The 27,060-nt window shown below is 46.4% G+C and overlaps 1 protein-coding gene across 1 annotated transcript; it reads left to right on the top strand.

Moving 5' to 3' along the window:
* The first annotated feature begins 266 nt into the window (after positions 1-266).
* On the top strand, positions 267-25,513 carry LOC117039155 (lysosomal acid glucosylceramidase-like). The gene is made up of 10 exons (XM_033136224.1): positions 267-333; positions 9,040-9,231; positions 11,975-12,121; positions 12,214-12,350; positions 13,885-14,057; positions 17,903-18,143; positions 19,849-20,067; positions 20,821-20,984; positions 23,071-23,196; positions 25,248-25,513. Exons 1-10 carry the CDS (start codon positions 267-269, stop codon positions 25,402-25,404), a joined length of 1,623 nt encoding a protein of 540 aa, XP_032992115.1. The 3' UTR covers positions 25,405-25,513.
* The last annotated feature ends 1,547 nt before the right edge of the window (positions 25,514-27,060 follow it).

The following is a 27,060-nucleotide window of genomic DNA, read 5'->3' on the forward strand; positions in this document are numbered from 1 at the left end:
TGGCATTATTTGCCCCGCCCACTTTCCACTTGGGCTCCACCCACCACTGGCACACCGCCTCTGGAAAGTTTTGCAGAAGGCAACATAGCACATAGGTTGGAAAACGCTCCCTATCTTGCACTGGGTCTTGTCACATTGCAAGGCAGTTGTTGGGTTACGTCAAAGTGTGTGTGTATGTGAGACAGAGAGAGAGAGATTTCCTGATAAGCAGGTCTCATCCCTTCTGCAAATAGGTGTGACCTCTCTCAAGATTTGATGAAAGCATCATGAGGACTGTGGAGGCCAGCCTTTTCCTCCTCTTCTTCCTCCTTCAGGAGGTCACAGATGCCACAGGTGAGTGGGGGGAGACATAAGGATTTAAGAGCGCTGCTGGGCTGGATCAACTAAGGCAGGGGTAGGCGACCTGAGGCCCGGGGGCCGAATGCAGCCCAATCGCCTTCTCAATCCGGCCTGTGGACGGTCTGGGAATCAGTGTGTTTTTACATGAGTAGAATGTGTGCTTTTATTTAAAATGCACCTCTGGGTTAATTGTGGGACCTGCCTGGTGTTTTTACATGAGTAGAATGTGTGCTTTTATTTAAAATGCACCTCTGGGTTAATTGTGGGACCTGTCTGGTGTTTTTACATGAGTAGAATGTGTGCTTTTATTTAAAATGCACCTCTGGGTTAATTGTGGGACCTGCCTGGTGTTTTTACATGAGTAGAATGTGTGCTTTTATTTAAAATGCCCCTCTGGGTTAATTGTGGGACCTGTCTGGTGTTTTTACGTGAGTAGAATGTGTGCTTTTATTTAAAATGCACCACTGGGTTAATTGTGGGACCTGTCTGGTGTTTTTACATGAGTAGAATGTGTGCTTTTATTTAAAATGCACCTCTGGGTTATTTGTGGGGCATAGGAATTCGTTCATTTCCCTCCCCCCAAAAATATAGTCTGGCCCACCACATGGTCTGAGGGACAGTGGACTGGCCCACGGCTGGAAAAGGTTGCTGACCCCTGATCTATGGGAACAGCTCTAGAGAGAACAGCCCTCTGTTTCAGGGAGAGGGGAAGCTGGTGCCCTCCAGACGCTGCTGAAGCTCATGAGAGTCGGAGTCCAAGGACACTGCTGGACTGCAACTCCCATCATCCCTACCCATTGGCCATTCTGACCAGGGCTGATAGGAGCTGGAGTGTCAGGCGGTAGAGGAACCACCCCACCCCACCCCGGTTGCCAAGGAACAGATAAGGAAAAGTCCTTACCATCTGCTTTTATTCAATATTTACAGAGAGAGAGAAAAATGTTTCGAAGATTGTATGTTAAAGTACTGTATTTTTCTAAGGAAGATCTGCTAATATGCTTAGGATAAAAATGCAAAGTATATGTATGAATTGGAAATCCAATTCATACATTATAAAGAAGCATAAACAACGGTATATTTGGAGAATGCAAGGATAAATGTGGAGACAGAGATTTAAAGAAGTCGAATTGTGGCAGAGGGAAGCTGCAGGTGGGTGGGAGAAGTACTATACAACAAATATATTTGTTTTCAATGTTTTTGAACTGTGGTTTTTGTTCTTTTTAAATTTCTCCCCTCCCCTTTGTGTTGATGTTCTCTTTTTTTGCTGTATTATTTAAACAAACAAACCAACCAACAAACAAAATATTTACAGGTTGGAAATGCAGCCTCTTGGAATAATGGCGCTGCCCCAAGTAAATCTCCCCTGCCCTTCTGTAAAAATCCCAGGTGTGGAACTGCCCAGGCACCTGGCCCTTGGGGATAAGCCCACTGGTTTCTGCAGAGTTAAATAAAAGAAGTCCAGCCACTGGAGCAAGGACAAGACAGGGTTTATTGCGCAATAGGTTACAGTCAAACTGCACAACCAGAGCAGTGTTACAAGAACTTTGAAAACTCCTATCATATCCCAGAATACAGTTTGGAAACATCATTACTACATCATGAAAGGGAAGGGTTATACATGATTAACATATAGGAAAAACAAGATTAGCATATGGGGGAAACAGAGCAATATCAGGGAGATAGCCCTGGGCCAATGTGAATTGGTGTTACTGGTAAGTATTGGCAAGGATACCTTGAGCACTTATCTGGGAGAGAACAATGGGATCCCAGCTGAGGGATATTAGCCCAGTGGCTTCCTGAAGCACCCAGAGATTACCTGCTGAGGCATTTCCCTGTGCATGTGGTCTCTCACCTACTGGATCATGGCAGAGAGATGGTTCCTCTTAAGGGCATCACTCCATACCCCAATGAGTTTACTCAGGAGGAGACTTTGCTTGGGTGACCCCCCCCATAATTTCCGTAACACTTCTCTCCACTTCCTCATTCGTCATCGCTTCTACGGGTGGCGCTGAGGCCCCTCTGCTTCTGAACCCTTTGCTCTCTTACTTTTTTAATTTTTTAATTTATTAAGAATTTATTAAATTTTTAACAATAAAACAAAATACAAATTACAAAACAACAAAAACTATAAAACTACAAACAATACAAAAATCTTAACTAACAAACAAACACTTATTCAACTATTCTTGTCTTATTCCTAACATTATTTTGGGACCTCCTCACATCCTCTCTTCTGCATTCATTTTTAATCTTCTTTAGTAACTTTATAACATTATAAAATCCTCCTCCTCATCTAATATTAATCTTTATAAACAATAATCATCATTTATCTATAATCTTAATCCTAATAAAAATAAACATAACCCATTTCTACTACTTCTTATATCCTATCTTAATCTAACTTCTAACATTACTGCAGCCTTATATATCCTCTGATTTTAATTTCAAATGTCTATCTTTTCACGTCGTTTCAAATAGTCTTTGAATTTCTTCCAATCCTCCTGCACCGTTTCTTCCCTCTGGTCTCGGAGTTTCGCGGTCAGTTCAGCGAGTTCCATGTATTCAATCAACTCCATCTGCCAATCTTCCACTGTTGGTAGTTCTTCAGTTTTCCAGTTTTTAGCTATTAAAATCCTAGCAGCTGTTGTGGCATACATAAAGAATGTTCTATCTTTGTTGGAGATTTCATAGTTGGTCATGCCCAGCAGAAAGGCCTCTGGTTTCTTACTGAATGTGTTTTTCAACACCTTTTTAAGCTCATTATAAATCTTCTCCCAGAAGTCCTTTAACTTTGGGCACGTCCACCACATATGACAGAAGGTACCTTCTACTTGCTTACACTTCCAGCATTTATTACACAAACCATGATACATCTTAGCCAACTTAACTGGAGTTAAATACCATCTATAAATCATTTTCATGATATTTTCCCTTAACATATTACATGCAGTAAACTTAGTACCCTCCTTCCACAACCTCTCCCAATCTTCCAACATTATGTTATGTCCAACATCTTTAGCCCAGTCAATCATAACTGATTTAACCATTTCATCCTTCGTATGCCACTCTAGCAACAAATTGTACATTCTGGAAAGATTTTTAGTACTTGGTTCTATTAGCTCCATTTCCAACTTGGATTTCTCTATCTGAAAGCCTTGCTTCTTGTCCGTCTTAAAAACTTCATTTATCTGATAATATTGCAGCCAGTCAGATACTTTCTCTTTCAATTGTTCGTAAGTTTTCAGTTTGAAGTTCTGACCTTCTTGTTCTAGTATATCTGCATATTTTGGCCAATTTGCAGGCATATTAGGTCTCTTATAGGCCTTAGCCTCAACTGGTGATACCCATCTGGGGGTTTTTCTCTCTAACAAGTCTTTGTTCCAAATCCAAACCTGATATAAAGCGTTCCTGATAATGTGAGATTTAAAAGCTTTGTGGGCCTTAACTTTATCATACCAAAGATAAGCATGCCAACCAAATACATTGTCATGTCCTTCCAAGTCCAAAACATCAGTATTTTCTAGCTTGAACCAATCCTTTAGCCAGCAAAAGGCTGCAGCTTCAAAGTAAATTCTAAGATCTGGCAGTGAGAATCCACCTCTTTCCTTAGAATCTGTCAAAATCTTGTATTTTATCCTGGGTTTCTTCCCCTGCCAGATAAATTTAGATAAATCCTTTTGCCACCTTCTGAAACAATCCAGCTTGTCAATAATCGGAAGCACTTGAAATAAAAACAACATCTTTGGTAGTACGTTCATTTTAATAACTGCTATTCTGCCCATCAAAGACAATTTCAATCTAGTCCATATGTCCAAATCTCTTTTTATCTTACTCCAGTTTCTCATAATTGTCCTTGAACAGGTTCAGATTCTTAGGAGTCAAGTTCACTCCCAGATACTTAACCTTGTTGACAAAACTAAGTCCAGTTTGAGCTTGTAATTTCTGTACCTGCATAGTTGATAAATTTTTAGTTAGAACTTTAGTCTTTGCTTTATTCAGCTTAAATCCTGCTACCTGTCCAAATGATTCTATTGTCTCTAATGCTTTAACCACACTGGTTTCTGGATCTTGTAGGGAGAGCACTAGATCGTCCGCAAAGGCTCTCAATTTATATTCTTTCTCTCCCACCCTAATTCCTTTTATCGACTGTTCTCTTCTGATCATATTCAGTAGGATCTCCAGAACCGTTATAAAGAGTAGGGGGGAGATAGGGCAGCCTTGTCTCGTTCCTTTTTCTATTCTAATTTCTTCGGATATCACATTGTTTATTATAAATTTTGCTTTTTGTTCTTTGTAGATGGCATTTATGCCATTCAAGAATCTTTGGCCGACCTCCATCTTTTCCAAATTCTTCTTCATAAAACTCCAAGAAATGTTGTCAAAGGCCTTCTCTGCATCTATAAACATCAAAGCAGCTTCTGTATTTATCTTCTTCTCCAGCCTTTCCAATATATCCACAATATTCCTTGTGTTACTATTCATATGTCTACCAGGTAAAAAACCTGCTTGATCTTTGTGGATATATTCCTTCAAAACTCTCTTTAACCTTGTGGCCATGACATTCGCAAAGATTTTATAATCCACATTTAAAAGTGATATTGGTCGGTAATTCTTCATCTGTGTTTTGTCAGTTTCTGGTTTCAAAATGAATGTGATATATGCTTCTTTCCATGAGTCCAGCGCCCTACCTCCCCTGTAAGGACGCTTAGTGGTTGCTCATGAGTAACAGTCCAAGGCAAAGAACTTCTAAAAACTAAGTTCTTTATTGTGCAAGCTATATACAGCAAAGCAAAGTCTCAGATGTCCTTTCCCTTACTCATCAGTGTCCAGGAATGAACTCTTTCGGTTTCCCTTCCAACAAAGCAACTTGGGGAACCTGAAGCCCCTCCTTCTCCCCCTCTGTGATCGACCACGTAGCATGAGAACTTGACCTCTGTCCCTGCTTTCCCTGTGGTGTTCCGGCTCTAAGTCTCCGCATCGCTCTTCTGTCTCCCCCCCTCTTTCCCCCTCTGAGGAATGTGAACCATGCGGGCTCCCAGAGGAGGGGGAGGGGGAGCTCGTAAACAGCGGACGAGGGTCTCTATACTCTAAAAGCTTCTGCGATGCCAGTCCCATTCCCGGCTGCAGTGGAAGGGAGGGGACTTCCCTGACATCCCTCTAACATTCCATTGCATACTTCTGTTAATGGTTGAATCAACCAATCTTTCAAACTCTTGTAATATTTTGCAGTCAATCCATCTGGTCCTGGGGCTTTATCATTTTGCATTTTCTTAATTGCTTCTTCTATCTCCTGACTTGTGATAGGGTGGTTGAGTAATACAGCTTTTTCTTCTGGGATTTTATGCAATCCATTCCTTTCCAAGAACTGTTCAATGACTTTCTCCTCTTGTTTCTCTTCTTTGTACAATTGTTTGTAAAATTTCTGAAAACATTTTCTAATCTCCTCTGGATTCTCCACATTTTTATCCTTTAATGTTTGTGATGGTATTCAATTACTTTTAAGGCTCACCGGGTTCTGAGAGATGGTGGGTCTGGAATGCTTTCTAGTGATAATGTGTCAGCCAGCCGCTCCGGCTCTGCCTCCTCCTCCTCCTCCTCCTCCTCTCCCATTGTTGTTGTTGTTGTTCAGTCGTTCAGTCGTGTCCGACTCTTCGTGACCCCATGGACCAGAGCACGCCAGGCACGCCTATCCTTCACTGCCTCTCGCAGTTTGGCCAAACTCATGTTAGTAGCTTCGAGAACACTGTCCAACCATCTCATCCTCTGTCGTCCCCTTCTCCTTGTGCCCTCCATCTTTCCCAACATCAGGGTCTTTTCTAGGGAGTCTTCTCTTCTCATGAGGTGGCCAAAGTACTGGAGCCTCAGCTTCAGGATCTGTCCTTCCAATGAGCACTCAGGCCTGATTTCCTTCAGAATGGATAAGTTTGATCTTTTTGCAGTCCATGGGACTCTCAAGAGTCTCCTCCAGCACCATAATTCAAAAGCATCAATTCTCCAGCGATCAGTCTTCTTTATGGTCCAGCTCTCACTTCCGTACATTACTACTGGGAAAACCATAGCTTTAACTATACGGACCTTTGTCGGCAAGGTGATGTCTTTACTTTTTAAGATGCTGTCTAGGTTTGTCATTGCTCTTCTCCCAAGAAGCAGGCGTCTTCTAATTTCGCGACTGCTGTCACCATCTGCAGTGATCGTGGAACCCAAGAAAGTGAAATCTCTCACTGCCTCCATTTCTTCCCCTTCTATTTGCCAGGAGGTGATGGGACCAGTGGCCATGATCTTAGTTTTTTTGATGTTGAGCTTCAGTCCATATTTTGCACTCTCCCATTATTTCCCAACTTTCCCCCTCATCTTCCTTTGAGCTGTGATCTCCCTCAAACCCCTGTTGTAATTCTGAGCTGCCTTCTACTTCTCTGGAAGAGTCATGCTGGGGAGGGAGTCTTCACCATTCCTCCTCTGCCCAGTCCCTGACACGGAGTCCTAGAGCACTGCTGAACTACAGCTCCCATGTGCCTCTGAATCCCGAGTGGGTGGAGTGCCCTTGCACCCTGGCCTTACTTGCAGGCTTCCCATGAAGGCTGGGCCCCGTGAGAAGAGGGTTCTGGATTAGATGGGCCCCCTTGGGTTGATCCAGTTTGAACAGTGCCAATGAAGAGCCCAAAAGAGGACAAAAAATGTGCATGTAGATTATTATCTGCTCATCTGTACAGCAGAGGGGGAGAGCTCAGTTGGCAGAGCATGGGACTCTTAATCTCAGAGTCGTGGGTTCGAGACCCACCTTGGGCACAAGATTCCTGCATTGCAGGGGGTTGGACTAGATGACCCTCACGGTCCCTTTCAACTTTTCTATTATTCTATTATCATTATCATTATTATTAATAATAATAGCATCCTTGCCTTTCTGCCTGTATTAATGTAAATTCAGGAAATAGCAGGCCCTCCAAGTGTCCTGATTTCCCAGGCACAGTCCTGGAATTACAGAAGTCACAGTTTCTGATTTGATCCCAGACTGTTACGCTTGTCGTTTTTGAAGGATATCCCTATTTTCATCGGAGAGATGTTGGAGGGGGTGCAAGACAAGGGACACTGGTGCTGTCCTCTAGGCTGAGGCCTTGTAGTGTTAATGTTTCCAGTGTGTACAACCAGAATTTCTCAATTTTTTATTTTTTGGTTTCTATACTAATGTTGAGGAATCTGTGGGCGTCCCTACAGCAGTTATAGCAATTAACTGCAATAGCAATTAACTAATTTATGATTAGCTGCACCCTTCCGAGACCCAGATCAAACTTGCCTGATGTGCTGTTTGATGCTTTCATTATGATATGGAGGAAATGTGCAATGCAAAGCATATATTAGTGAAAACAAGATGCAGAAATGCATTATATTAGGGCCGCTTGCCACAAACATGTCTGTGCTGTTAAGCAAGATTATATGCACAGATGTGCGTATTGAGAGAAATGCGAAAGTGATGACGGATTCTTGTGAGGGCGGATTTTTGGTGCGGAAATGTGGTGAGTTGAACTTAAGATAGGAAAAAAGAGAAACCACAATTATTATTTTGTAATTTGTTGAAATAATACCTCACCCTTCCTCCCCAAGGGAGCCCAGGGCACAATTTAAAAGCACAAACACAACAGAAGCATCTTAAAACAGTTAAAACATTCCCAAAGCTATTTATGTTAAAAAATAAAATAAAATACAAACATTCTAAAAGCTGTTACGGCTAAAAGCAATCTTCCCATCCAGGTATCTTGAGTTGCCTGGAACAGTAGCCTTCAGTCAGCAAATGCCCTGGCTAAACACATAACCTCCAACATTTCTCCAATGAAAATAGGAACGTCCTAAGGAATGCGGGTGGTGCTGTGGGTTAAACCACAGAGCCTAGGGCTTGCCGATCAGAAGGTCAGCGGTTCAAATCCCCATGATGGGGTGAGCTCCCATTGCTCGGTCCCAGCTCCTGCCAACCTAGCAGTTTGAAAGCACGTCAAAGTGCAGCTAGATAAATAGGTACCGCTCCAGTGGGAAGGTAAACGGTGTTTCCGTGCACTGCTCTGGTTCACCAGAAGCGGCTTAGTCATGCTGGCCACATGACCCGGAAGCTGTACGCCACCTCCCTCGGCCCGGCCGGTAACACGAGATGAGCGCCGCAACCCCAGAGTCGGACACGACTGGACCTAATGGTCAGGGGTCCCTTTACCTTTAAGGAACTGCGGGACATTCTGGGATCAAAACAGAAACGGACGGCGTCTGTAAATCCGGGACTGTCCCTGGAGAATAAGGACACTTGGAGGGTCTGTAAACAGTTATTGGTTGTTAAATTTGAACAGCAGCAGCAGCAGCAGCCACAACAATAAATATTCCTTTTGTTCTTGGTATGAGTTTTCGTCTGCATGCACACGAAAGCTCATACCAAGAACAAACTTAGTTGGTCTCTAAGGTGCTACTGGAAGGATTTTATTTTATTTTATTTTATTTTATTTTATTTTATTTTATTTTATTTTATTTTATTTTATTTTATTTTATTTTATTTTATTTTATTTTATTTTATTTTATTGACTATGGCAGACCAACACGGCTACCTACCTGTAACAAGAAATATGTTAGGGAATGCCACCTCGGAGCATGTGCAGAGCACCCTCTCTGAAAGGCTCCATTTCGACCCTCCTGCTCAGCTTTGTGTCTTTTCCACCTCTCACCTAGTGAGCTTCCCTTGCGCGCCCAAGTATGTCAGCCCTGGCGACATGGTGTGCGTCTGCAACGCAACTTACTGCGACATGATGGGCCCCCTCTCCCTGCCGCCCGAGGGCACCTTCGTCAAGTACCTGAGCAGCAAGGCTGGCAAGCGCCTGGAGCGAAGGGAAGGAAAGCTTTTGGCAAACAGGAGACGCTCAGGTAAGGAGGGCCTTCTCTAAACAGGTGGGTTGGAGGAAGAAACCTGCCGCTCCATCAGGCCTCCTCTCTCTCTGCTGTTGCCTGGGAGTAGCCGTGCCACCAGCAAGAGAGATGGGAAGTGCGGCTCATCAGCTCCCCCCAAAACCCAGCTCCATCAGCTACTTCTTGACCCTGAGCTGTGCCAGCTGGTCATTATAATTGCCTAAGAACTGGTGCCGAATTTAATTTCCTACTCTCTTCCCTTGTTGTCCCGTCCCCCTTGTGTGTCATGTTTTCTTAGATTGTAAGCCTGCAGACAAGAACTGTGATGCTTTAATTTCTTGCATGTAAGCCTTTTTTTTGGAACAGGGTGCAAACACTCTCAATAAAAATACAGTAGATCGATATAAGAATTTGGGGTTGGCTTTGACAGCCGAACTCTTAAATTCATTATTGGTCAGAGGAGAATGAGTGGAACAAGTCAAAGTAAGGAAGATGTTTATTTTTCTGTTGCAAGAGAGCTGCCCCCACCTTGCAAGAGGGTGAGGGGACCCAGAACAAAGATGTGTGACCATTTTTAAGGGTTTCAGAAACTGCCCGGCCCCTTAGCCAAACGCCACCTACAAGCACATCTACAACAGAGAGAGTGTGGCTTGTGTCCTGTTTGTCAAGATACCTGATAATGCTTGCTGACTGTCCCATCCTGGCCAGTTTGGGCCATTCTTTTGAAATGGCAATTACAGCTTACCGGTAGTTCTTGAATTGTCCCAGAGCTCCTCTATTCATGCGAGGAGTCCATCCATGCTCAGGAACTTGGAAGGATTTTGCAAGTGAAAAGAACTGTTGGGAAATGTTTTTCCTTCTACTGCAGAGAAAATAATCTGGGGTCATTTTTTTAAGAGAGCCAAGATGTCTTTTGGATTGCTCTCCTGCATTACCTCAGACATGCGGTTTATGAGCCTTTACCTTGTGCATTTAGGAACATTGATTTTATTCGTGACGCTTTAGAATTTTTATAACACAATAAAGGACCGCTGTGGCGATCGCACAGGGTCCCCAGACGTTTCACTGTCTATTGATCCCTGTACCACCACTCTATCTCTCGCTGCCACCAACCAGGCCCTACCTGGTACAATACTGAGTCCAGTCAGGGTTAAATTGAAACATTAAAATTCTGTTTATTTATTGCAGCTTAACAAGCGTGTGGTTTCATAGACGTTCTCAGTTAATTACAATCATGAGGTGCCTGCCCAGATCTGTAACTTCTTCTCCCTGCTCTCACTCCCTAAACCACCTTTCTGCTTTACTTATATTCCTTGCTTCTAACTGTTCCTGACTCAGCTTATTCTAACTCGTCCTATCGACTTTTTCCCAACTCACTCCCACTCCAACCAACCACCCAAACTGCCAACGAACTCAAACTCCCAACTGACAACTGAACTCTCAACTGCCTCTCAACTCCTACTCCGCCCCTCCCTCTGACTCCACCCCCTCTGGCTTCTGTTTGGATAACCTGTTTAACCATTTCAACTCCAGCACTTTTATATGTTACCGTCACAACCGTGTACCACATTTGGCCAAACCCCGAACCACATCAGGCCAATTTGCGGGGCAAGGAGAATTGATTTCACATTGATCCCAGAATACCTGGGTCAGGGTGGGCCTCCTAGGTCGATCCCTAACATGCTGGCGAAACAACACCTGGCAGGAGTGTTAGCATATGCGCTGCCGGGGTGCAGAGATCCGCCCAGTGCCCCCAAATTTAGTTTAGCCCCCATGTATTTCTAGTTACTCCATAATGTGTTTCTTGCTTAGCATTTGTCGTTTTTGCAGAAATGGAGAACTAAAATCGCGTGTTGAAACGCATGTGTGGTAGAGCCCTAAGTTCTAAGTCAAAGAAAATGCCGACAATTAGTGACAATAAACATTTTTTTAACGATTTCTCTAAACGACCTTGATCTGTAAGTGATGAAATTGAAACGCAATTTGCAATGTTTCACTCGGGGTCAGCGGCTCCTTTGACACGACTGATCTCGCGCCGCCTGACTGCCGCTGGCAGGCAGGCGGCGCGAGATCAGAAGAAGAAGAAGAAGAGTTTGGATTTGATATCCCGCTTTATCACTACCTGAAGAAGTCTCAAAGCAGGGAAGCGAACCCAGTTCACCAGATTACGAGTCTACCGCTCTTAATCACTATACCACACTGGCTCTCGCATCAGTCGCATCAAAGGTGCTCCGGACCTCGCTGCTGCATAGCAGCTCAATACACCCCTGGGTAAAGACGGCCCTGGGAGTCAACCCTCCTGCTCTCAGTCAGGGCAGAGGAAGAAGAAGAAGTAGCATCTATTTCTTACCTCACCCCACCCCACTGCAATGGACTCGGGGCAATTCTGGGCTGGGTTAGAGGCAATTGGGGGCTGAGATCGGGTCAGAAGGAAGGAGGCTTTGAGAGCCAGTGTGGTGTAGTGGTTAAGAGCGGTGGACTAGTAATCTGGGGAACCGGGTTCGCGTCTCCACTCCTCCACATATGCAGCTGCTGGGTGACCTTGGGCTAGTCACACTTCTCTGAAGTCTCTCAGCCCCACTCACCTCACAGAGTGTTTGTTGTGGGGGAGGAAGGGAAAGGAGAATGTGAGCCGCTTTGAGACTCCTTCGGGTAGTGATAAAGCGGGATATCAAATCCAAACTCCTCTTCTACTCTTCTTCTAGTAACCTCCTCTTCTCTCAGACCTAACTCACTTCCTCCATCTCTACCTCCTCTGAAGGGCTCCTGTATTCCTACAATCCCTGCGTTCAGTACCAGTGCATGAAAGGTTTCGGTGGCTCCCACACAGACGCGGTCGCGATTAATATCATGCAGTTGTCTCCAGCAGCCCAAGAGCGCTTGCTCCGGTCCTACTTCTCCGAAGACGGTAAGCAAATCCAGAGGTTTGCATTTTGTATTTATTTAATCCATAAATTGATTCACTTAAAGCCCCCCGTTTCCCTCCCCATCTCGCTGCAGGCATTGAGTACAACCTTTTGCGCTTGCCCATTGGCTTTTCGGACTTCTCCACTCACCCGTACTCTTACGACGACGACTGCCCCGACGACTTTGAGCTGAAATGTTTCAGCCTGGCGCAGGAGGACACGAAGTTCAGAGTGAGTGGAGCCAGCTTGAAAAAGGAGCCCTCTGCTCCCCTTCTGTGGTTCTCCCAGATACCAATAGCAGAGTCCCTTCTCCAAGGGCCAACCTGAGGCCACATTCACACCACAAAATGAAAGCTTTATATGATGCTGCTCTCAACAGCCATGAAAGGCTTCTGACTGGCCCTAAGAACTCTCAGCACCCTTAACAAAATTGCAGTTCAGGGCAGTTCAGGCTTGTTTTACAACAACGAAGAGCTGAAGTTACAACGAGAAATTCCGTTTTTAAAAAAATTGAAATGTAGCTGTGTGGATCAGGCACAGGAAAAGGTTCGTGAAAAACCACCAGCATTTTAAGATGCATTTCCCCCTAAAGTACAGTCGTACCTTGGATCCTGAACGCCTTGCGAGTTGAACGTTTTGGCTGCAAACCCAGAAATGAGCATTCCAGTTTGCAAATGCTCTTTTGGAAGCCGAACACCCGATGTGGCTTCCGCGGCTTCCGAACGTTTTGGAAGCCGAATGGACTTCCGGAACGGAATCCGTTCGACTTCCGAGGTACCACTGTACACATTTCTGCAAGTAGATTTCCCTAACATGATGCATTTCTGTATCTTATTTTCATGAATGTATACATATACATATAATATACATATGCCTATATACATACATATATATGTATATGTATATGTATATGTATATGTATATGTATATGTATATGTATATACATATGTATACAATGTGCATTTCCCACCCCAACGTTTTCCCCTAATAGACACGTTTTGATAAACGTTATTTGGTTGGAGAACCCCATTGCAAATTTCAGAGAAGTGCCAATTCCAACAGATAATTCTCTGCCTCAGCCCATGTGAATTACTGCGTATTGCATTGAAACACAAACCAAACGGCATTTAGTTACAGGTGGGTAGCCGTGTTGGTCTGCCATAGTCGAAACAAAATAGAAAATTCTTTCCATTAGCACCTTAGAGACCAACTGAGTTTGTTCTTGGTATGAGCTTTCGTGTGCATGCACACTTCTTCAGATACACTGAAACTGGATTTCATCTCCATCCCTACACACACCCTAAAATTACAAATCCTCTCAGTCTCCAGGGGGTTATGCAATTCCTTCAGAGTCTACTCAGGAGAGGAGAGCCTGGCCAGTGGGGTGTCTTTTTGTGGGGCTGGGGATGTTGCCAGACACCCAAGCCCGACTTGGGCAGGTGTTTCCTGCTCACCTCCCAGGTGGATGAGAGCAAAATCTCCGCCCAGCCTCCCTGAGCAGGTTAAGAAGGAAGGATCCCCTCCCTTCAGCTGGACCTTTAGCTACAGTTTGCATCCATTTCCATCCAGCGATATAAATTCCTCGTTTATTTAGACGCTGTGTTTTTAATTTGAATGCCATGCCCCGAGGGACTGTGCCCCATGCTTAACCTGCCCTGCTCGATGTCGTCGCTGGGGCTGGCCCGCTAGGCCTCAGGTTTGGGCCCTAATATCTCTGGGATGCTCCTGGATTTGCTCACTGGATTCCCATCACCTTTCCCCATAGATCCCTCTCCTTCAACGCATGCTGGCCTTATCTAAGCGACCCCTCTCCCTTGTTGCCAGTCCGTGGTCTAGCCCTGGCTGGATGAGGCTCAACGGCAACGTGGAAGGCAAATCGAAGCTGAAGGGGAAAGCCGGAGACAGGTACCACAAAACGTGGGCCCGCTACTTCATCAGGTAACAACCGACGGTCCACCAACGCACATGGGCACGCATGTTCTTTGGAGAAAGGGAGGGTGGGATGAGTAATGCCAGAGACCCATGGCCTGAAGCTGCTTCAGACAGCCCAATGCTGCTGGCATCCAGGCCCCGAATTAAGACGTGGGGAAAAGCAACTCGAGACGCTGGCCAAGCGGTCTCCACCCCCATCGTTCTGCCCGGACACTGAGGTCCAGCGCTGAGGGCCTTCTGGCGGTTCCCTCGCTGCCAGAAGCCAAGTTACAGGGAACCAGGCAGAGGGCCTACTAGGTAGTGGCACCCGTCCTGTGGAACGCCCTCCCATCAGATGTCAAAGAGAAAAACAATTACCAGACTTTTAGAAGACATCTGAAGGCAGCCCTGTTTAGGGAAGCTTTTAATGTTTAATAGATTATTGTATGCAGAAGGAGCGGGGGGGGGGGGTCCCAGAATAACAAGGCTGGCTTATTGCAATTCGAGCGGCTCATGCTGCTGTTTATGTGGTAATTCTACTTTACAGAGTTGCATGGAATTTGTTTGACCCTTTTCGGTAGTTCCGTTTTTCTCTCGGGGAAAAGGCTGTGCAAGATACTTGGCTTAGAGCCATGGTTCCCAACGTGGGGCACACGACCCAAAGGGGGGCAATTTGATTGGGGGGGGGATTTGAGAATAAGTTATTAACAGTGAATGGCCTTTTAGGCTTCCTCCACATGAATACTTCACATTTTTAATAGTAATAATTATATGTCATGGGGTGTGTGTGGCAGATTATTATTATTATTATTATTATTATTATTATTATTATTATTATTATTATTATTATTAAAACCACAGAGCCTAGGGCTTGTCTATCAGAAGGTTGGTGGTTCGAATCCCAGCAACAGGGGAATCTCCCGTTGCTCGGTCCCTGCTCCTGCCCACCTAGCAGTTCGAAAGCATGTCAAAGTGCAAGTAGATAAATAGGTACCGCTCCGGTGGGAAGGTAAACGGCATTTCCGTGCGCTGCTCTGGTTCGCCAGAAGCGGCTTAGTCATGCTGGCCACATGACCCGGAAGCTGTACGCCGGCTCCCTCGGCCTGTAGTGCGAGATGAGCCCCGCAACCCCAGAGTCGTCCGCGACTGGACCTAACGGTCAGGGGTCCCTTTACCTTTATATCCTGCCCAACAGGATATTAAACACACAATAAAACATCAAACCCCTAAACAGGGCTGCCTTCAGATATCTTCTAAAAGTCAGGTCGTTGTTTATTTCCTTGACATCTGCTTAGGTGGGGAATGGCCAAAAATAAAAATAAAAATAAAGGTTGGGAATCACTGTTAGGGTTTAAAAGAGCGCACAGCTGTGACTCGGCATATTTGTCCTTGTCAGGTTGAATCTACAAGGCGGGTAGATAATAACTTGTGTCTCTGAAACACGTTTTCATGAATTCGTATCTGAGACCGGCTAATATTTGCAGACTGACTCTGAGGCACACGGCCGCATGCAAACCGCACGCCTGCTGCCCTCACAGTTAAAACTCACTCAGTGGTCGATAGCTAACTGAAAAACACTGCCTTCTGTGGTGCGACATCCTTATGCTACAGCATTAACCCTTAGCGTAGTATTTTGGATGCTCCGTCCTCACAGTTTAAAGCCCTAAACAACACAGGCCGCAAACACCTGAAAGGCCGCCTCCTTCCTTACAGGTCCTCTTGGGTAGGGTTGCCATATGTCCAGAATTTCCTGGACATAGCCCAGAATACTGCAGTCGGAGGCAATGCCGTCGGAGGTGATTTTCGTTTAAAATAGCTCAACAACTTTGCAAGAAGAAGAAGAAGAAGAAGAAGAAGAAGAAGAAGTCGGATTTTCACTGTTGGAAAAATAGCAACCCTCGCAGGTGGCAGCCTCGGAGAGGGCCTTCTCTGTGGCAGCCCCTAAATTGTGGAAGTTCCTGCCCACAGAGATCCAACTGGAACTTTCATTATAAAGCTTCCGTCAAATGCTGAAGACACATCTCTTTGCCCTGGCTTTTGACACTTGAGCTGTATATTTTTAGAACCCACCTTTTTCAAGTTTTTTTCAAATTGTTTTTCAAATTGTGTTTTAATGTTGTAACCCGCCCTGGGAACTTAGGGCGAAGGGTAGTTAAAATAATAATAATAATAATAATAATAATAATAATAATAATAATAATAATACCCTCCTCATCTGCCTGGGTTTCTCCAGTTGCTCTGGGTAGCTTATAGCATATATGAAAACATAGTAAAATGTTATTATTATATGCACTATATGGTGTATATTTGAGGATGTGATATATTAGCTGATGTGAAATATTCAAACGGACAGGTCACAGTGCAAAATTCTGCCTCCTAGTTGAAAAGCATACACAAATCAACAGCACTTGAAATGTACATCACGACCTCTAGTGGCATCATCTAGTTTCAAAATAAATTACACTGCAGAAGTCCAACTTGTGCATTTGCATCATCAGTGCAGCAAGATCTGATTAAGAGAAATGAACCAGAGTAATAGACATCTTTCCGATTTCAGCATTTTCTGCACTGTGAAAGTTAGCAGCAGGGGGAATAGGTCCATTGCAGCTGAAGGCAACTTCTGTTCCATTCATAGGAATTAATGCAATGTGGGACTTAAAAGTCCAGAATGTAAGACATATATTAAGAGCTTTTGTCCTCCGTTGCCAACAGACAGAAATTTCTCAGGTCCTGCCAACACTTTTGCCAGAACCCACTTCATGGAGGACGCGGGTGGCGCTGTGGTCTAAACCACTGAGCCTAGGGCTTACCGATCGGAAGGTTGGCGGTTCAAATCCCCGCAATGGGGTGAGTTCCCGTTGCTCGGTCCCAGCTCCTGCCCACCTAGCAGTTCAAAAGCACGTCAGAGTGCAAGTAGATAAATAGGTACCGCTCCGGCAGGAAGGTAAACGGCGTTTCCGTGCACTGCTCTGGTTCGCCAGCAGCGGCTTAGTCATACTGGACACGTGACTCGGAAGCTGTCTGCGGACAAACGCCGGCTCCCTCGGCCTGTAGTGCGAGATGAGCGCCGCAACCCCAGAGTCATAACGGTCAGGGGTACCTTTACCTTTACCTTTACTTCATGGAGGAAAGAGTAGTAACAGCAGTAGCAGCAGCAGCAAGAACAACAACAAGAACTGCTGCTGCCACTGCTGCTGCTGCTGCTACTACTACTACTACTACTACTAATAATAATAATAATATGCAGTAAGGAAGGTTATATGCCCATTACCAACAAAACTTTTTATTCTAAAGGGTGAAGGCCTCCATTCAGACTTTTAACCCCAAAGTCCAGGATTACTTAACTGCTCCACTGCATCTTTGGAAGCAAAAGGACTAGAAACTTTAATTTAAATTTAAAGCTGAACATTTGGGGGCGGAGTAGAAAATCCCCGAGACCCTCGCAGCCCCCTCCCAAACCATAGCTCTGGCTCTGGCCAGTGTGGTGTAGTGGTTAAGAGTGGTAGACTCGTAATCTGGGGAACCGGGTTCGCGTCTCCGCTCCTCCAGATGCAGCTGCTGGGTGACCTTGGGCTAGTCACACTTCTCTGAAGTCTCTCAGCCACACTCACCTCACAGAGTGTTTGTTGTGGGGGAGGAAGGGAAAGGAGAATGTTAGCCGCTTTGAGACTCCTTCGGGTAGTGAAAAGCGCGATATCAAATCCAAACTACTCCTCCTCCTCCTCCTCCTCCTCCTCCTTCTTCTTCTTCTTCTTCTTCTTCTTCTTCTTCTTCTTCTTCTTCTTCTTCTTCTTCTCTTTTCATGTAATGGTAAGCGCAAGACTGAGCGCCGGGGCTAACATCCCCTCTTTCCTCCTTCTGTTGGGGTCCAGGTTCCTGGATGAATACGCCAGACACAACATCACCTTCTGGGCGGTGACACCTCAGAACGAGCCCGTCAGTGCTGTCCTTTTGCCCAGCAGCGAATTCCCCGTCAACAGCTATACGGCCGAAGAGATGAGAGACTTCATCATCCTAGACCTGGGCCCTGAGCTGGCCGCCAGCTCCCACAAAGATGTCCTGCTCATCGTGCTTGATGACCAGAGGACCTACGTCCTCGACTGGGCAAAAGTGGTAGGTCCCCAGTCCACTATCTCGCATTAAAGAGGTGCTCGGTCATGGCTGTTCAAAGTGGTGCCGTGGTGTTTGAATGCATGGTGGGAATGTGGCCTTGCACCTAAAATTGGCTCTTTTTGGCTCCCTGGCATCCGCCTCCACCAAATCCCAATGGGTGATCTGAAAAGCCAGTTTGCCATCCAAACTGATCCCACCAATGTGACCCACATTTTAATCTGAGGAATTTGAGGTGCTACTGGCTGGGGGAAAGCGAAAGGCCGCAGAAATACTCTGTACATGTTCAGAGGGGCTACTGCCACCTCTTCATTCCCTCACACATTACCGGGCGGGACTCTTAAGTGCTGGGGACCAACCCTCCTTCCCTTTCCTCCTGCCCTCCTCTCGCTCACCACGGCCGCTGGCTCCAATCTGCACCTTGGCCCTTTTAAGCCCATGCCTTTCTGTCTCGCTTTGTCTCTCTGCCTCCGGTTCCCAGCGGAGCCCTGGCAAATGACATCATCAGGCTGCATTGCCCTGTCTGGAGCTGGCAACTATATTGTTTGGGGCTGAGAGGCAGGATCCATGTGGATCGGATCACAAGCTGCTGCTCCAAAGCTTGCTGCTCCAAAATCCCACAAACCCCCTTGACGTAATTAAAAAAAACAATGGGAGGTTGACATAGGCTATGAGATTAACCCCACCCAATGGACTAGAATGTGGTCTAAACCTCCCTTTAAATCCATATCTGCAAAAGGAAAGAACTCACCCTGAAACTCACTTACAGATGTTACCTAACACCAAGGAAAGTAGCGCTAAATACGCCCAGGAACCTCACCAAATTGCTGGAGAGGATGCACCTCCACAGGCACATACCTCCACATGTGGTGGGAGTGCCCCAAAATCCAACTCTTCCGGACAGCAATCATACCAGAAATATGCAAAATAACTAAGCAAGTATTAGAGATCACCCCAGAACTGGCCCTACTAAACATCTTCCAAGATAATAATGCCCACTCACATCATAAAGAGCTCATAACCCACCTCCTCTCGGCAGCCAGAAACATCATAGCCAGACACTGGAGAGACCTGTCAGGAGTAATCATGGACCAATAGTATCAAATAGTATGGGAAACAGCCTTATTAGATAAACTAACCAATAAACAGAAACGGACAAGGAGGCGCCTTCACACTGGTATGGCTCCCCTTCATCACATGCAGACACAAAGCTCCACACATACACTAGGTAGAAGAATAGAAACATAACCATCCGATGCCTTTCCCCTCCCCACTCTTTTCTTCCTAGCCTAACTTTTTTAAAAAAGCAAGCACTTACCTTGGAGACCCTGCCTGGCCTCTGCTCTGCAATCGGCCGCCACCACCGCTCTCTCCCTCGCGGCGATTTCAAGTCACAAGTCGTGATGGCTTTACCAATTCCAGGACCTCCCCGGCAAAACCGGGGCAGTTGAGGGGTATGCAGCCACAGCCAATCATTTTGGAACACTGCTTTTGACTCAGCACTCCATCTTCTCTTTGCCTGAGCAAGGAGAAACATACCAGCTTGCCATTAACTTTAAGGTGGGGTGTAGGGGGTGGGAGACAGTATTTTTTAAATTGCCTCCGCCCACTGCACAAGCCAAGGGATAGGCAAAGGACACTCGAATTCTTTCCTCCCTAGTGCAAATAAGAATGAAAGCTTTGGCCCTCCCCCGCCTCTCTTTGGCAGATCCTTGGAAACAGCAGTTCCGCCAGGTACGTGGCAGGCATCGGATTCCACTGGTACATGGATCCCATGACCCTTCCGAGCCTGACTGTGGAGCCCGCACACTCCCTCTTCCCCAATTACTTCCTGCTCTACACAGAATTTTGTAACGGTTATGGGCCGATTGACGTCGTCCTTGGAAGCTGGGACCGGGGCGTCAGGTATAGCCAGAGTATTTTGGAGGTAAGGCGCTGCTACCCTTGGGCCCACTGTGGCAGCAAGCTGAAAAGAGGGGGCTTTCCGAAAACCTTCATCTGAGGAGTGGGGGTGACCGAACGCGCTGCAGTGCCCACGCAGGTTAGGGCTGGATCTACACTCATGTTCTTTAACATTAAGGGAGCGTTAATGAATGGTTTCAGTAACATAGATGGACACACGGCATCCTACATCTTTACGTTCGCAATGTGTTCTTACCTTGATGGGGGGAAAGCCGAGGTAAAAAACATTTTAATTAACACGTGTGCCCTGTGATGTTTTAGAACGACATACAGCGGAACCTCGGTTTTCGAACGTAATCCGTTCCGGAAGACCACCCAACTTCCGAAACGTTCGAAAACCGAGAAGCGATGGGCGGGCGGCAAAATCCATTGAGAGGGAAAAAAGAAAAACACACAGCGGAAGCCGTTCGACTTCCGAGGCGCGTTCAAAAACGGAAGCAATTACTTCCGGGTTTTGGGCGTTCGGCTTCCGAGACACTTGAAAACCGAGGCTCCGCTGTATCTAATATAATTATAATAGCGGGAAATAATGCTAAACAGGTCGGTGTAGATCCAGCGCTGGATGGAAGTGGTTTTTGGGGGGAATCGGGCAGAAGTCTTTTCCCAGAGATGGGGACCCCCCCCGGGACCTCTTGCAGGCAAAGGGCGGGGCTCTGCTGGGCCACCCCCTCCTCCCCGCCACCTCCCCGGCTGACCTTTGCCCTTCGAACCTTTGCAGAACATCAGCAGGCATTTTGTGGGTTGGATCGACTGGAACTTGGCCCTGGATATGCGCGGGGGGCCCAACTTCATTAAAAACTTTGTGGACAGCCCAATCATCGTCAATGCTGCAAAAGACGAGTTCTACAAGCAGCCCATGTTCTACCACTTAGCTCATTTCAGGTAAGGCTTCAGAGGGTGACTTTGGCTGTAACTGCCCACCAAGGATGGGTAATGGGTGGGGCAGCGAAGGAGCCTCCATGGTACTGGCATGTTAATGGAGAAATCTGAGGGCTACCTTGGACAAAAAAAACAAGGACACCAGCCAGGAATGCCAGGGCAAAACAGCAGCCAGTAGGCTTGGTCTTTATTTAAGACTGCCGCGACAGGACCCACTCCTGCCACTAGGTGGAACAAGATGGAAGCCCCAAACAAAAGGAGACCCCAACTTTTATTAGTTCCTAATCCCCAAGCTACACCCCTAAAACTACATCATCACTACATCATAAATACATCAGAGCTACATCACAAAAAGGGAGGGTAGGAGGTGGTAACCTGAGTATTTTGACACCTGTCCCATTCCCCCTCATACCCCTCCCCTCACACTGGGATGTTCACAGTTTCCTGCCCTGCCTGGGGAGGGTCTGAGCCGAATCCATTTCCAGGTGGTGGACCCTTTGTGAGTGAAATGTCCCATCGTCTGGCAGCTTTTGGACGGGTATGTCCTCCTGGCAGAACTCGCTGGGGACGTGCTGCTATGTTTAGGGGATTATGGCTGCCTTGTGAGCACACCAAGTCTCCCCCTCCCCATAGTCCTTCCTCCATGGTGAGAAACAAAGGTGGAACGGTGTGGATTTGACATACGGTTGAATTTATAGGAATTTATAACAGAAACACTATAGAGAAAGAACTATTTTCACTCAAGTGTGTGTGTGTGTGTGTGTGTGTTGTGCTTGTGGGACTGGGTGGTTCGGGGAAATTCCTGTAACAGGCATAAGGTACCTTTTCACATAGCTATCTTGCTTCTGGTAATTACAATTAAAGCTTAATTAAAAATGCTAATTGTCATAATTATCTTGGGCTGTTGATGCTGCACACGGCTCCGTCATAGGCTCAGGTTCCTATGTATGTGTAAACAAACCATATATCAGTCTCCCTCATTCCCAAAAAGAAACACAGACCCTAGGTGAGCTCCCCTTGGAGATTGGTGTGGCATGGAACAATACACACATTCACACAGACAGAAAGGTCAGTTTGCATTTCGTAGTGCAGAAAGTATTGATCTGATGTGTAGAGACCTTTCCTATTCTACTTAATTCAAGAGGGTTCTGAGAGCTTCTCCATCTGAAAGAAACAAGCAGGCTCCCGATGTTTGGGTTATTCCTTCAGAGAAGCTGAGTACAGCTGGCTTAAACTGGTTCTCTTTTCTCTTTCTGTCAAGGTCATGCTGACTATAAAAATAGGCCAGAAGGAGCCTGGGTTTCACTTTCTCGTTCTGTCTCTTTTCCTTCTGGTGTGGCGGTCTGTATATAGTGTCAAAGTTCAGTCTTATTATAAGTTATTGGAATTTTTAAGTGAAGTCTGCCGCAACTGGATTTCTTACTGACGGTGCCAATCCTGAATGTATTGGATTTGTGAGCATCAGGCTCATTTGCCTTCAGTAGCAGTAAAGCTCTGCTGGATAAAATATTAATTGCCTCTGGCCTATTTTGGGGGGAATCCTGCAATGTGTTTGTTACTCTGCTAACTATATGTCTGAGTTCTGCTCTGGATCAATACTTAGTAGTATTTCAAAGACAAGATTTACTGGGGGTTGCCTCTCCTGGTTGCTACTGCCTACCCCTTGGCCCTTCTACCCCTGACCAACCCCCTCCCTTCACCCCTCACCCACCCCCTTGACTCCCCCTACCCCACGCACCCCAACTGTACGTTTTATGCAGATGCGGAGATATACCAATGGCACGTGGACGTGGTTGCCGTATAGAGCAGTGTTTTTCAACCACTGTTCCGCGGCACACTAGTGTGCCGCGAGATGTTGCCTGGTGTGCCGTGGGAAAAATCGAAAAATTCAAGAGAATTACTTTATATATAGTCAATATAGGCACAGAGTTAAATTTTTTAACATTTTCTAATGGTGGCGTGCCTCGTGATTTTTTTCATGAAACAAGTGTGCCTTTGCCCAAAAAAGGTTGAAAAACACTGGTATAGAGCACGGAATCAATCCTCTTTTCCCACCACCCTCCTCCTAATTTCTCTTTTCTCTCCCCAGCAAGTTCATCCCGGAAGGGTCCGTCCGAGTCTTGCTGGCTTGCAACAGCCTCCTGGGCAATTGCCAACTACAGACCGAGGGCTTCTTACGCCCGGATGGCGTGGCAGTGGTGGTTGTGCTTAATAAGTGAGTGTGCAGCCTTGGGGAGGAAGAGCAGGTTGCCTGGCCATCAGCATGTATTCGGGGGCCCCGGGAGAACTTTGGGGGTGGAGCACGCCACACATCCCAGCAAAACTGCTCAGTCGGCAGAGCATGAGACTCTTGTAATCTCAGAGTCTTGGGTTCGAGCCAGTGGGGATGTTAAGGAAAGGAGGACAGGATATATTGATTAATCCCTCCTCACTCACACTAGTGAGCAAGTAAAGGTAAAGGGACCCCTGACCGTTAGGTCCAGTCGCGGACGTCTCTGGGGTTGCGGCGCTAATCTCGCTTTATTGGCTGAGGGAGCAGGCGTACAGCTTCCGGGTCATGTGGCCAGCATGACTAAGCTGCTTCTGGCAAACCAGAGCAGCGCACGGAAATGCTGTTTACCTTCCCGCCGGAGCGGTACCTATTTATCTACTTGCACTTTGACGTGCTTTCGAACTGCTAGGTGGGCAGGAGCTGGGATCGAGCAACGGGAGCTCACCCCGTCGCGGGGATTTGAACTGCCGACCTTCTGATCGGCAAGCCCTAGGCTCTGTGGTTTAACCCACAACGCCCCCCGCGTCCCAGTGAGCAAGTAGCAGAGCACATTCCCTTGCACATTGCTAGAAGCAAGTTGATTCGTTAGAATCATTTAAGTTGAGCAATTCAGTCTGGCTTGTCCAGATTGGATTGTTCCTGGTAAATTCCCCTTTCTTTCCCTCTTAAAAATAATAGCAACACAGCCGTCTTCTTTAAAAGTGATGGTAAATTTACTTACATTCAGTTCACAGCAGTATCCTGAAGGCAGGCTTTAATATTGTGGTTACAGTTACATTTGCAGAGAAAAGAAGTCTGAGCTAGGCCTCTGACTTTTTGCCTTGCGGCTTCCATCCTGTGCAAGGATGAACCTTGTGCTGCTGGCTAAGAGCCAGCAGAGAGGAAGATGGAAAAAGAGAAAAAGAGAAAATGGAAAAAGGCGAAAAGAGGAAGACGGCTGCGTGACTAGCCCTTTTATAGGGTCTGCTAGGTTGATGCCCATCTACCTGGTCACACACAGGGGGAGGAGGCTCCAGAACAGGTATGACAGGAAGTCCTCTCTGTCTGGAGCAACATTCCCCTGTGTGTCCACTCTAGGAAACAGGAAGTGTTGTATTTGACTGCTACAGTGACGATACATCCCACAGAGCCCCACATTGGGCTAAAGATTCCTGCATTGAAGGGGGTTGAGATGGATGACCCTCGTGCTCCCTTCCTGCTCTACAATTCTATGGCGATAATCTATGACCTAGAGGAGACCCAGGGAACCTATGCTACAGCTTAAGGCTGGCTGCTGCTGGGCCGCGGCTTTCAAGCTGCATCCACAGTCTTCTTAACAGTGATAAACAAACAGTAAAGGCGCTCTTACCCAGATGGAGACTCAAGCCTCATCCCGGCTCTCTAGAACGGGCCAGACACACTTGAAGGCTTCAGTTCCGCCCTGGAGATCTGGCAACCCTACCTCTTGTTGAAAGCAAAGCTGATGCCAAGCCTGCTGGCAGTTTGCCCCTCCCCACCAGCTGCCTCCCTTTTGACTGCTGGCTTGTTGGGACCCAGATATACATTATTTTTTCCTGCCCGCCCCCCACCTTGCCACCTGGGCTCGTCACCTGGCGCATAGACCATGGGTTCACCTAGCTCAGAACTGTCTGCAGGGACTGGCAGTGGCTTTCTAGGGATTTCAAAGAGGGGGTCTTTCCCAGCCCTGCATGGAGATGCCAGGGATTGAACTGGGGGACACCCTGCATGCCCAGTCTGCCCATTTCCCAGTAGTGCAGAAATCCACCAGGAAGCCTGGGGCAACCCAGCCAGATGAGTGGGTTATAAATAATGGAATTACTATATATATATATATATATATATATATATATATATATATATATATATATATATATATATATAATTTCTAGGGGCGCTCCTACCTTTTCCTGGCAACTCTGGTGGGGATAGGGGTGGTTCTGTGCCCCGCGCTATCCCAACCCCTGCCTGACCCAGGCCTTTCCTCTGTCCTCCAGGTGTTTCCTGAGTGTGCCTTTCAGCATCTCAGATGAGCAGCTTGGCTACATTGAGGATGTTGCTCCGGCCAACTCCATCCAGACTTACCTGTGGAAGACCTCCGGTGCCTGCCTCGGAGGAAAGGGGCAAGGGAAATGCCTTCTCCCCACAAAGTGACCTGGATGCATGGAAGCAGTCTCAATCAACCCCCTGCCTCACCCTGCAAACCTCAAGATCGTGGATAGAGCCTGATTGTTGTCAGGCTTCGGGGAATCGGATCCCTCCCCTGGTGGCAGTAGATAAGCTGGATCAAATGAAAGGAGCGTTCTTACCAGTTAGATACTGTAATCACAGCCAGAGACAAAGGAATGCATATCTCTCTAGAAATGGCGGTGCTCCCAGTAAAGGTTTTCCCCTCCTCCATCCCCATTAATCTGTGTCACCCGGGTAACCTGAGCTTGTTGCTGCTGCGCTCTCTATTCTATCACCCTCGGAGCCCGTCTAGTCCTAGGCGAAGGGGTCAGGAATGTTGTCTAAGGACTCTGAATCTGCCAACTGTCTCCCTCCTGGTGTTTCCTCTTCTAGCTGTTCCTCACCCAGTATTTCCCAGCTTTTCCTCTCCGGACTACGCCCCTCTGCAAACCACTGTTCTAAATCACTACTGCCCTCCTGCCCTTGGGAAGGTTCAGGAGAAGGGGGCGGCGGCTCCCACCATTCCTCCTCAGTCCAGCCTCTGACAATTGTTGGGACAACGTGGAAAGGAGATGAGACTCTGCCCAGACCTGGAATAGAGAGAATGGAGGCTAGGAGATGCCTGCTTACGGATTCCCCCACCCCTTCCTCCACCCCACCAAAAGGCATACATAAACTCTCTCCCTTTCCCCCAAGGCTATAATCAGACACTCATTTATCAAGCTTTATATGTGATTTTGAACCTTGCTAACGCAGATGTGTTTTCTGCATTTGTGCGGCTGACGGGGTCCGAGCAGAAAGAACGAGGACAGGACTTGCGTGCTCCTTCTAGGGTTTTGTGCCGGGGGGTGGAGGTGGGAGGAGGAATTGGTTTGTGGCGGGGGGTGGAGGTGGGAGGAGGAATTGGTTTATAGCTGGGTTAAAAGCTTGGAGGCTGCATCCCCCAATGCATCCACATCACTAGCATTGCTTAAAAAAAAGGAGGCCCCATTGGCAAAGGCAAAAAAAGAAGTTTATTTCCTTTCTGAGGATCTGTTTTCGTTACTGTTGGGGGAGGCCATATTCCAATGCCAATGGCTTTATTCTTGAAGTAGGGAGTGTCAGTTTGCTTTTCTTAGTGCAGAAAGTATTGATCTGATGTGCAGAGATCTTTCTCATTCTAATTAATTCAAAACAAAATAAAATAAAAAAATTCTTTCCAGTAGCACCTTAGAGGCCAACTTACTGGAAAGAATTTTTTATTTTATTTTGTTTTGACTATGGCAGACCAACACGGCTACCCACCTGTAATTAATTCAAGAGAGTTCAGGAAGCTTCTGGTAGCTTCTCTGTGTGAAAGAAACAAGCAGAAGGTTCCTGATGTTTGGGTTATTCCTTCAGAGAAGCTGAGTACAGCTGGCTTAAACTGGTTCTCTTTTCTCTTTCTGTCAAGGTTCATGCTGACTATAAAAATAGGCCAGAAGGAGCCTGGGTTTCACTTTCTCATTCTATCTCTTTTCCTTCTGGTGTGGCGTTCTATATATAGTGTCAAGGTTCAGTCTTATTATAAGTTATTGGAATTTTTAAGTCAAGTCTGCTGCAACTGTTAAACAAAATTAACAGATTCCATCAGGGGATGCAGCGACCAAAAATTCCAGAAAA

This window comes from Lacerta agilis, chromosome 17, assembly GCF_009819535.1.
Source record: "Lacerta agilis isolate rLacAgi1 chromosome 17, rLacAgi1.pri, whole genome shotgun sequence".
Taxonomy (NCBI): Eukaryota; Metazoa; Chordata; class Lepidosauria; order Squamata; family Lacertidae; genus Lacerta; species Lacerta agilis.

Excerpts from the sequence above, each read along its gene's own strand:
- LOC117039155 (XM_033136224.1), top strand. The coding sequence starts at position 267 with ATGAGGACTGTGGAGGCCAGCCTTTTCCTCCTCTTCTTCCTCCTTCAG. Across the intron at positions 12,351-13,884 it reads AGGAGGACACGAAGTTCAGA|ATCCCTCTCCTTCAACGCAT; the intron begins GTGAGTGGAGCC and ends CTTTCCCCATAG. Across the intron at positions 23,197-25,247 it reads GTGGTGGTTGTGCTTAATAA|GTGTTTCCTGAGTGTGCCTT; the intron begins GTGAGTGTGCAG and ends TCTGTCCTCCAG.